This window comes from Cryptotermes secundus, unplaced genomic scaffold, assembly GCF_002891405.2.
Source record: "Cryptotermes secundus unplaced genomic scaffold, Csec_1.0 scaffold181, whole genome shotgun sequence".
NCBI classification, from domain to species: domain Eukaryota; kingdom Metazoa; phylum Arthropoda; class Insecta; order Blattodea; family Kalotermitidae; genus Cryptotermes; species Cryptotermes secundus.
In genome coordinates this window covers 2,121,309-2,133,623 of record NW_019723906.1, presented here as the reverse complement: position 1 = coordinate 2,133,623, position 12,315 = coordinate 2,121,309, and the positions used below count along the sequence as shown (strand labels likewise).

General features: G+C 39.3%; 1 protein-coding gene across 1 annotated transcript in view; it reads left to right on the top strand.

Annotated features, from left to right (window-relative positions):
* LOC111861954 (putative U5 small nuclear ribonucleoprotein 200 kDa helicase) overlaps nt 1–12,315 on the top strand; it is a 58,915-nt gene that overhangs the window by 44,713 nt on the left and 1,887 nt on the right. Inside the window, exons 19-24 of the mRNA XM_023846946.2 lie at nt 1,507–1,754; nt 2,704–2,863; nt 4,126–6,604; nt 7,816–8,058; nt 10,284–10,407; nt 10,734–10,891. Coding sequence (XP_023702714.1) covers nt 1,507–1,754; nt 2,704–2,863; nt 4,126–6,604; nt 7,816–8,058; nt 10,284–10,407; nt 10,734–10,855 — 3,376 coding nt within the window. The 3' untranslated portion in view covers nt 10,856–10,891. The remainder of the gene's footprint in view (nt 1–1,506; nt 1,755–2,703; nt 2,864–4,125; nt 6,605–7,815; nt 8,059–10,283; nt 10,408–10,733; nt 10,892–12,315) is intronic.

The window sequence follows — 12,315 nt, the reverse complement described above, 5'->3', positions numbered from 1 at the left end:
CCCCACTTTTCTGCGACCTCCCCTCCCTTCACAATGCGTCTTCACAAAAAGGAAGTTTCTGCGCCCCACACTGTATTTCTGTAAATGTTTTGAAACCAGACCATACTAAATGCGGAATTGTGTAAATTTGCATTATCAGGACTTGAAAAATGATGTGAAAATAAAAGAATTAAATTTGAGAACATTTAACGTTTAAAAATTAAGATTGTGTTTGTGAGCATTTGACTGATACCAAACGAAAAATGCTTAACATTGGTTTTACTGTGCACTGGGGTGCAGAGTAGGTGAGGAGAGTCTAATGCAGAGCTATTCTCTGGAATGCACAGTAGATGAGGAGAGTGTAATGCAGAGCTATTCTCTGAAGTGTGCAGTAGGTGAGGAGAGCGTAATGCAGAGCTATTCTCTGGCATGCACAGTAGGTGAGGAGAGTGTAATGCAGAGCTATTCTCTGAAGTGTGCAGTAGGTGAGGAGAGCGTAATGCAGAGCTATTCTCTGGCATGCACAGTAGGTGAGGAGAGTGTAATGCAGAGCTATTCTCTGAAGTGCGCAGTAGGTGAGGAGAGTGTAATGCAGAGCTATTCTCTGGCATGCACAGTAGGTGAGGAGAGTCTAATGCAGAGCTATTCTCTGGAATGCACAGTAGATGAGGAGAGTGTAATGCAGAGCTATTCTCTGAAGTGTGCAGTAGGTGAGGAGAGTGTAATGCAGAGCTATTCTCTGGCATGCACAGTAGGTGAGGAGAGTGTAATGCAGAGCTATTCTCTGAAGTGCGCAGTAGGTGAGGAGAGTGTAATGCAGAGCTATTCTCTGGCATGCACAGTAGGTGAGGAGAGTCTAATGCAGAGCTATTCTATGAGCACTAACTGTAATTTGTTACAAAGTTCCCAACATGATTTAAGATATATGATAAATAATTAAAGCAGTGCACTTGCATGTACAGCTTTGTTTTGTAGAGAATTTTAAACATTCGTATTTTTAGTGCATTAGATTTATTCAAACTGATGTTGCAAATTCTCATCTTCAGATCTTTGAAGACAGGGCTCAGTGAACTGAAACTTGTCACTGTTCCAGAAAAGACTAAGGAGAACCAAGCAGCATATCCAAATCTGGATAGCTAGTACTTTGATCAAGAATAGAACTAGGTACCACTTGAATACAAGTCAGATATGTTAGCACATAGCCAGCCTGCTTGATACAAAATAATTGTATGCATGTAGAAGATCAAAATTATTCAGATATTTGAAGGGATTAATTTTGTTCAACATTAGGTCTACTAGAGAAATGTAATTGTAAAAATTAAATCTAAAATCGATTTTTTTAGTAGCCATAACAGATGTGTATGTTTTTAAAGTTGATGCATTGGTATAGGAGAGTATAGAATATTAAAAGGCAGAGTACATTGAAATATATTATATTTAAATGTCTTAAATATTAAACTGATTAATTCAGTTAAATTGATACTTGTATAAATTAGGGAATTAATATCATTTTATATTCTTTTTCAGAGTGTTCTCATTATCTGGCGAGTTCCGTAACATCACTGTTAGGGAGGAAGAGAAGCTGGAACTGCAGAAGCTGATGGAGCGTGTGCCAATTCCCATCAAGGAGAGCATTGAAGAGCCAAGTGCAAAAGTGAATGTTTTGCTTCAGGCTTACATCTCACAATTGAAACTTGAGGGCTTTGCTTTGATGTCAGACATGGTTTACGTTACACAGTCTGCTGCTCGACTCATGCGTGCCATTTTTGAAATTGGTAGGTTCTAACAGCATGGCTTTGTGTTAAGAGTTGATTTGTTGACTGGTTTGTTATGAGAAGTAGTAAAAATATGCCTTGTCATCTTCACCATGGTCATCAGACTGTTTGCATGTAAAACTTGGGAGCCACAGATAAAATTTGTATGAAATTTTATGTTGGGGAGGTTTTCTAAAATTTTTCGACACATTGTGTAACTTGCCAAATTTTTATCAATACATTTTGGAACAAAGCAGCAGGGAGAAATGAAATATGCTTATTCACAATACAGTTGTACATAAATCCTAAGTCTTGAGGTTTCTGAGATAATAAAATTAAAAAAAAAAAACATGGTGTGAATTGTTATGCTTTCTGCATATTTCATAATTTGTTAAGTTACCGATCACTGTTTCTCATCAAGTTGCATGCTGTTTATGACAGGCCAGAGTAGCCGTAAACCTATTTCTCAAGTTACCGATCACTGTTTCTCATCAAGTTGCATGCTGTTTATGACAGGCCAGAGTAGCCATAAGCCTATTTCTCAAGTTACCGATCACTGTTTCTCATCAAGTTGCATGCTGTTTATGACAGGCCAGAGTAGCCATAAGCCTATTTCTCAAGTTACCGATCACTGTTTCTCATCAAGTTGCATGCTGTTTATGACAGGCCAGAGTAGCCGTAAACCTATTTCTCAAGTTGCCGATCACTGTTTCTCATCAAGTTGCATGCTGTTTATGACAGGCCAGAGTAGCCATAAGCCTATTTCTCAAGTTACCGATCACTGTTTCTCATCAAGTTGCATGTTGTTTATGACAGGCCAGAGTAGCCATAAGCCCATTTCTCAAGTTACCGATCACTGTTTCTCATCAAGTTGCATGTTGTTTATGACAGGCCAGAGTAGCCATAAGCCTATTTCTCAAGATCAGCTTCTCCTGTGGAACTAACTTGGTTATGTGTTTGATGTCACCAGTTTTGTACCGAGGCTGGGCGCAGTTGGCCGACAAAGCATTGTCACTGTGTAAAATGGTGGATCGACGCATGTGGCAGTCCATGTCACCTCTTCGCCAATTCCGTAAAATGCCAGAAGAAATTGTGAAGAAAATTGAAAAGAAGAATTTTCCATGGGAGAGGTTAGGGTTCTTTGCACGCTACAGTTTTTCTAACATTTCATTTATTTTCTTTTCAGTTGAAATTCTGAAATGATATTTATTTAAGCTATAATTCATGGGACTGCTTTACAACTATATATATTTATGGTGGATAATCAAGGATTTAGAATAGTGTCAGTGTTGCAGTACACATTTTTTGGTGATTGTCTCCGTATTCCAGAATTTACAAAAAGTCTTTCATTAAAAGATGTTTTATCGATAACATTAGCTTGGTATGATGCTCGTATATGAACTACATTTTGGAATTCTGTTAAACACTATCACCATTTCATCATTCTTGGTTCATAACTAACACAGTAGCTATCATATTGTAACGTGTTTTGCTACTGAAGATGCAGTTCAGATTGTTAATTGGTTTATTTAACAACCTACAAGTTGTGACTACAACTACTGTTGCGGGTTTAGATAATTTACAAACCCCACACAATAATCTCTTCAGTATTATTCACATATTTATAACACGGGAGCTATACAAGTGTCACTGAATTACACACTCCCAGTACCTTCTCAGTTACCACAAACTGTCACTGAGTATCACACATAAACTCTTCTTATCACGCGTTCGGTTCTTCTTCCACGGCTGCTAGACTTGTAACGTCTTCTTCACGTTCACAATTCACTTGCTGCAACTCAACTCGGCAGCTGCTAGACTTCAACTGTCTTTGGCAGCTGCTACATTTTTAACTCTCTCCTTACGCATTCCAGTCTCCCTTATAAACCTTCAGTCAGACAGCGGAAAACCCACATCGCTTCACTGTTGCGTAAACACCGTGTATACAGGCGGTGCTGGGGAATGCTGCTGAGAGTTGTTTATTGCTGTGTAGTAACTACGGTGTCCCCTGTTACGTCACTGTGGGAAGTGCTGTTACATCATCGCAGGAGGGGGTGTTTATTGAGTGTTGCGTAATGAGGGAAGGAGTGGGGTTATGTGATGTCACTCACAAAACTGCACAGTTCACGTGACCCCTACTTCCTGTTGCACCATCCATGTCACAGTATATTTACACCTTACATCTGTTAACTTGACATAGTCATGAAACCATGACTTTTGTATCTATGTTAAATTTAACGATCATTCCTTCAGTGCCCCCCATTTTTATAATTAAATAGTATAATAGTCTTTAATGTTTTATAATATTTAAATTTTTCAAATGAAATCAAAGTGTAAGTCCTGATGTGTGGATCCTGTGTCCAATTCTGATAGCAGTATTTAATTTTTCTAGGTTGTATGATCTAAATCCAAATGAAATTGGAGAGCTGATTCGTTTGCCCAAGTTGGGCAAAACAATCCACAAGTATGTACATCAGTTTCCAAAGCTTGAGTTGTCTACACACATCCAACCTATAACAAGGTCAACATTGCGTATTGAATTGACAGTCACGCCTGACTTCCAGTGGGATGAAAAATTACATGGGGCATCTGAAGCATTTTGGATTTTGGTGGAAGATGTGGACTCCGAAGTGATCTTGCATCATGAATATTTTCTTCTAAAATCCAAGTATGCAACAGATGAACATCTTATCAAGTTCTTTGTACCAGTTTTTGAACCACTTCCTCCACAGTATTTTCTGAGAATTGTGTCAGATCGATGGCTCGGTGCAGAGACTCAGCTACCAGTCTCCTTCAGACATCTTATTCTGCCAGAAAAGAATCTCCCTCCAACAGAACTTTTGGATCTTCAGCCCCTTCCAGTAACAGCTTTGAGAAATCCTGAGTTTGAATCTCTATACATAGATAAATTTCCACAGTTCAATCCAATCCAGACACAGGTGTTCAATGCTGTCTACAATAGTGATGACAACATTTTCATAGGAGCCCCAACTGGCTCAGGAAAGACAACAATTGCTGAATTTGCAGTACTGAGACTTCTGTCACAGAATCCTGATGGCCGCTGTGTATACCTTGTCCCTCGTGATGCTCTAGCAGAGGTGGTGTTTGCTGACTGGCAACAGAAGTTCGGTGGTGTGCTAGGGAAGAAAGTGGTACTCCTGACTGGTGAGACTGGAACTGACTTGAAGTTACTGGCTAAAGGACAGGTAATAGTTTGCACTGCTGAGAAATGGGACATTCTGTCAAGGCGGTGGAAACAAAGGAAGAATGTACAAAACATTCAGCTCTTTATTGTTGATGAACTACAGTTGATTGGAGGTGAAGATGGTCCTGTGTTAGAAGTGGTCTGTTCTAGGATGCGATACATGTCTTCACAAATTGAACGACAGATCCGGATAGTGTCACTGTCTGCTTCTCTCGCTGATGCCCGTGATGTTGCACAGTGGCTGGGCTGCAATGCCAATGCTACATTTAATTTCCATCCTAGTGTTCGACCTATTCCACTTGAGCTGCACGTTCAAGGTTTCAATGTCACACATAATGCATCCCGTCTCATTGCAATGACCAAACCAGTGTACAATTCAATTCTGAAACATAGTCCCCACAAGCCTGTAATTGTCTTTGTACCTACACGGAAACAAGCTCGACTAACTGCGATAGATCTCTTGACCTTCACTGCAGCTGAGGGTCAGCCCAATAGATTCTTCCATGCTGAAGAAGAGGACATCAAGCCATTCCTTGACCGTATGACAGATAAGACATTGAAAGAGACACTCTCACAGGGAGTGGCTTATATCCATGAAGGTCTTACACCAAGTGACCACCGGCTTGTAGAGCAATTGTTTGATTCAGGAGCTGTACAGGTAGCAGTTGTGACACGAAACCTGTGCTGGGGTGTCAGCATAGCTGCACACTTGGTCGTTATCATGGATACACAGTTTTACAATGGCAAAATTCATGCATATGAGGACTATCCCATTACTGATGTTCTGCAGATGGTGGGCCGTGCCAATCGTCCACTAGAGGATGATGATGCAAAGTGTGTGCTCATGTGTCAGAGCTCTAAAAAGGACTTCTTCAAGAAATTCCTCAATGAGTCATTGCCAGTTGAGAGCCATCTGGATCATAGGTTGCACGATCATTTCAATGCAGAGATTGTGACCAAAACCATTGAGAACAAGCAGGATGCAGTAGATTATCTGACTTGGACTTTCATCTACCGCAGGCTCACACAAAACCCAAATTACTATAATCTTCAGGGAGTTACCCACAGGCACTTATCTGATCATCTTTCAGAACTTGTTGAAAATACTCTGAATGATCTGGAACAATCAAAATGCATCAGTATTGAAGAAGAGATTGACTGTATGCCATTGAACCTGGGCATGATTGCAGCATATTACTACATCAACTACACCACAATTGAGTTGTTCAGTCTGTCCCTTAATAACAAGACAAAGATTCGTGGGTTGCTGGAAATCATTTCTTCTGCTGCAGAATATGAAGATGTACCAGTGCGCCACCATGAAGATAATCTGCTTCGCAGTTTGGCAGCACGGCTTCCAAACAAGTTGGCAGGATCTCCCAAATACAATGACCCACATATCAAAACAAATCTGCTTCTTCAGGCCCATCTGTCTCGACTTCAGCTGGGGGCAGAGCTACAGGGAGACACAGAAGCCATTCTTGGCAAGGCAATTCGCTTGATTCAAGCTTGTGTGGATGTGCTGAGTTCCAGTGGTTGGCTGTCTCCTGCAGTAGCAGCTATGGAATTGGCTCAGATGGTTACACAGGCTATGTGGAGTAAGGATTCATATCTGAAACAACTTCCACACTTCACACCTGACATCATCAAGAGGTGCACAGAGAAGGTGAGTATATCTACTGTAAGTGGTGCTGACAAAGTGAGGGAACAGTTGAAATGAAATGTATAGGTAAAATCTGATGACCCAGAAAAAAACACTGTCAGTTAAGTATGCACATAAGTCCACCTTATTTTATTAGTATGAGTTTTTAATGGATCAGGATTCCAGTAAAATGGACATTTGTCCAGTATATACTTCATGATATTCAGAAATTATATGTACCAGCAAAAGCCAGCATGTAATTCACTGCTGCTTGTTTAGTCTACTGGAGAAGATGGGGAACATGATAATCAAAGAATACGATGTGCAATGTAGATTTTAAAAACACAAAGGCCACAGTTTAAGATGGGTCCTGTTTTTCAAAGGCAAAAATTTAAGAAACTATGAATATTAATATGAAATATTGTCTTACTTATATACCTAGTACAGTAAATTTATGATACGGTTTGCATATTTTTCAGTTTCATGACAGTAATGTTAGAAACATGAGATGAATGAGTAACTGATAATTTATTTAAGTTGATGAAGTTCAATTTGGTCTTCATCTGTTTCCTTGCATATGACTTGGATTTGATTTTGCACAAATTTTAGGTAGGTGTTTGCATAAATATGGGAAACATGTGATCCAGGGAAGGAGAGAAACATGTCCACATGACTTTTGTAATATGTTCAGTGTGTATATCTTGAAGATTAATATTTTCAGCTATATTTTATAAAAAGATTTTATTCATCAAATAAAGAACATCTTTCGTTAAGTGGCATAGTATTTTAATTTACATATCTCTTTTATATATTAAAAACTTTGTTAGAATGAAGTACAGCTCAATGCACCGCCCAGTTAGGTTGAGGCATACTGATGATTGCGAGACCGCCTGACACATTTTCTGTTTTTATCAGCTCCTCATGAAACTACCACGATAATTCTGTTTCCATGAAACACTGCTGGTGGTGCTGTTACTGCTTTTTTCCTCTATCATACTGTTCTTTCCCCTTCAAAATATTGCTATGGTGACTCAGCCAGCACTGGGTTGCATAAGTTTCATAGAAATGTTGTTGCTGCTGTCAGGGACAGTTTGGTAAAACTGATGTACATTCTCCACAGATGATATGTAGTATATATAAATCACAAAAAGCTGAAATTTGTTGACAAGCTACATTCCAGTGACTCGCAGNTAAATATATATATATATATGTGTGTGTTGTTTTGTTTGATTCAGGGTGTGGAGACAGTTTTTGATATAATGGAATTAGAGGATGATGTCCGTTCAAAATTGCTACAGCTGACTGATGCACAGATGGCAGACGTTGCCAGGTTTTGTAATCGTTATCCTAACATTGACATGAAATATCAAGTGGAGGATGAGGATAGCATCCGTAGTGGTTCCTCTGTCATTGTTACTGTGCAACTGGAACGTGAGGATGAAGTCACTGGACCAGTGATTGCTCCATTCTATCCACAGGTATATACTATAGTTTCTAGGTACTAGACATTCATGTAGTGTATCAGATAATGCAATAGCCTTTTCCCAGTGCTGCGTCTTCGTGCATCTTGCACTCATTTCTGAAGGATATTCCATTAGCAGAACAGTATATTTAATTGCTGTATGTAACCCACTATCAGGCTGCTATTAAATTGGAAAGGTTGGAGACTGCGAAAATAAATGGGGCGTGCTGTGTTTCTGTTCTAAGGGAAATAAATGCAAGAGACTGATCTCAGTGATTCTTGTATATGTTATAGAAGGTTGCTGTATTCATTCTAATTTAAATCATTCTGATGTGTAATTTATAAGCTTTCTTCATTTACCTTGGTGTAAATGGAAGGGATGAGAAATTCTTACCAAATTTTAGGCAGAGAACCTGAGGGGAGGAGCCTCCTTTGGGAGAAATGGGAATACATGGGTGGATATTATTAACATGGGAGAGATAGTGCTTGAGTGTGCGGATTTGTCTGGCCCATGGTATCGTCCAGTGGCAGTCTCTTATGAACCTAGAAATGAACCCCTTTTGTATAGAAGATAAGCCAGTTGAGTGACATAGTTTCTAAAGGAAAACTATAAAAAAAAAGGTGCAGCTATCCCTTTAAATGCTTGCCATTGTAGAGTATTAAAAATTGTAAGCATGTTACTGAAAATGCTGTGATTTCTACAATTTTTGTGATAAACGAATGAAATAAATGCTGCTTTTATGTAGAAAGACTATAGAATCAGATGTTATAATTTACAGATTTTAAAATCTGTAAAAATTGTTACACTGATTCAAAAAAAAAAATTCCCCCAATTTTGAGTGTCTGTCCACAAACATGTATACAGTTTCTGCACAAAACGTTTCTCCAGTATAAATGCATGCTGCTGACATCCTGTCTTACTACGTCTTATTTGGCAAAAGGGGAGGAAGTTTATGTTTGTATTGCACATTCTCCAGTCAGTCGGAACCTTTCTGCATGCACAAGTGTGGGCGAAGTCTTATCGTACTTTGTCCTTCAGAAACTCTGACTGTGTATATCTCGGACTAGCCACACAGAGGTACTGTTCTCGGAATACCCCCGCATATCCCCCTTGCTTCCTCGCCACTTTCAGAGTCGTCTGTACCGCATTCTGAATCGGTGTCATTTATCAGTGGCCTCTCAATTTCGGCTTCTTCCATGCGAAATGAGGCCATGTTGGATAGTTGAAATTGCGATGTTTTATAAGCGTTACAATTAGAGGAGGCCACTCGACATCACTGGCCAACTTCCTCTAATACGAGAGTGAGGTGTCATGTGTGTTCTTTGCGTGGGAAATGGAGTTACATCCGGACAAAGTGCATGAATTGTGACGTCAGACTCTGAATTCAGTTAGATACAACATTCAGTTAGATGACAAAGGAGGGAAGACTNAGAGGAGGCCACTCGACATCACTGGCCAACTTCCTCTAATACGAGAGTGAGGTGTCGTGTGTGTTCTTCGCGTGGGAAATGGAGTTACATCCGGACAAAATGCATGAATTGTGACGTCAGACTCTGAATTCAGTTAGATGACATAGGAGGGAAGACTGTCTAATTATAAAGCAGGTGCCCAAAAATGATGTAAGTAGAACAAGAATTTCTATCTTAAAATTAGATTTTAAAACACTGTGCACATGTGTGGACTGCACGTACCCATACGGTGTCACACGGTGTCGCTAGACTCTTAAATGGTAATCGGGCTGCAAGACATTGAGGGTCCCACATTATCCAGTTGGCTCACAGATAGCTGTAAGGGTGTCAGCCATATATGCCAGCTGCCCTTTACCCCCCAGTAAGATTCCTGGTACTCATTTTTGTTAGAGGCTGAGTGAACCCCAGGGCCATAGTTCAGCTGGAAGGATTAGGTCAGTTGAAATAATCCACCTCATCAGGACTGGAACCCATGACCTTCCAGCTTGTAGCATAGTGCCTCAACCAACTATGCTACTGCATTTATTTAATGGGGGTTATGCAAAATTGTGACAGTTTTTAGTTTTGTGGAAGATTACTAAGAAGCAGTAAATATGTAAGAGGACAGAAATGTGTGCATGGTGTATTATCTGAGCTTCTTCCGTCCTTCACCATTTGTTTACTTCTGAACCTTTGATATGGGCATGAAGACAGTCTGTTATAATGAATACTTGTACTCGCATGTTAACAGCTCTGGTAACATTAACGTGTGTGACCTAATTTCTTAAACAGAAACGAGAGGAAGGATGGTGGGTAGTGATCGGTGATCCCAAGATGAACTCATTGCTGTCAATAAAGAGACTCAATTTACAGCAGAAATCCAAAGTTAAGTTAGATTTTGTTGCTCCAAGTCCAGGTGAGTTACATTGTGGTTTCTGGTAATTTTGCTATATCACAATTCAGTGTTGTTTAACGACATAAGAATTTGAACCATATTTTCACTACAGGATTAAGAATATTATCTTCCCTTAGAATATTGTATTATTGTTTCTTACAGCTGAAGGTTAAGGCAGAGAGTGGAGTGAAGTTACTATCTTAAGATAATTCTGTTCACTTTTGATTCATGTTTATTTGTGTTCAGTGCCTTTAGCCTGACAGTTAATGTTTTCAAGGTTATTGGCAATTCATGTTTAGAGTCTGTTTGGATTGTATCTCTTACTACAGTTCAAATTGCTGTTTCAGGGCATCACACATACACTTTGTATTTCATGAGTGATGCTTATCTCGGTTGTGATCAAGAATACAAGTTTTCTATACGTGTGGAAGATTATCAGTCTGGTGAGAGTGACAGCGACAGTGGCTAAGATTAAACATGCTACATCCATTCCATGTGTATGTAGGTAAGAGTTTCTTTCTTCAGTTAGAAAGTCAAATAATAAAAATAGTTTTTATATTGCATCACAAGTGATGTTGGCAGCACTGAAAAGGTGGCAAAGTAAATACTATGCACATTGCCTGATTTGCACAGAGTCTGCTTTAGTTGCTTTTTGAATAGAGATATTTTATATAATACTGTGTGTTCATCCCTATTTCTGTGTATATGTATGCATATCCCCCTGAATTAACATCTGAATGCCCAAACCAATATTTATGAAATTTGGTATGCATATCATGGTACCTGAGGCCAGCCCAATAGCGTAATTCATAAAACCATCCCATCAGTAATACCAGCATTACAACCTCTCAGATTTCTGGGGCAGAACCTTAATATTGCTTGAACACTTGTACCGATCTTCATGAAACTTGGTATGTATATCATGCCACATGAAGCCATCTCAACAGTGTACTTCATAAATCCTGTCAACAGTGCTACCAACTTTACAGTCTCTCAGATTATTGCAGTAATAACCGTACTCATACTTAAATGCCTGAACTCGATCATAATGGAACATGGTACATATTGTACTGCCTGAGCCCATTTCAACGACCTACATCATAAATCCCTCACATTGGTAATACTGACACCATAAACTCTCAGACTGAGGTAATATCCTTAATATTACTAGCATTCTTCAACTGATCGCCATGAGACTTTGCATGTGTATCATGCTACCTGAAGCAATTTCAGTGGTGTACATAAGAAATCCCTCTTCTCACTAATGCCAACGCTACAACCTCTCAATCTCTTGAGGTAATATTGTTAATATTACTAGAATTCCCAAACCAAATGTCATGAAACATATGTATATGTCATACCATCTGAGATCATATTAATGGCATGCATCATAAATCATTCCCATTAGTAATTTCAACCCTTCAGCCTCTGAGACTGTCAAGGTTATAGCCTTAATATTACCTGCATGTACAAACCAGAGTTCATGAGACTTGGTATGTATCTCATGCCACCTGAGGCCATCTCAACAGTGTACTTTATAAATAACTCCCATCAATAATACCAATACTGAAGCCTCCAAAATTGTATTGTCTTATTGACTTCATTACCCATATATAGTAAAGTTTTATTTCTGCTTGTTCCAGATACTCAAATTACAGTGAAAAGAAAGTAGGTGATTAGTTGTTCCCAGAACTTCTTGTTAAAAGGTCTCCTGTAAAACATTATAAAACATCTTTCAATTATATACGATGGGGTACCCAAAAGAAACCGAACTAATTTTTTTGTGGGCAGAGCTTTTGTAGTACCACGTTTTGCCGCTATGAGCGCATAGAGCTAACATTCCTGAGTCGATAAGCCGACTACCGTTGCTTCAGAAGGTAAGGACTAGTTTCGGCAGAGTTTATAGTGACAACTGTTTTGTGTGATCGT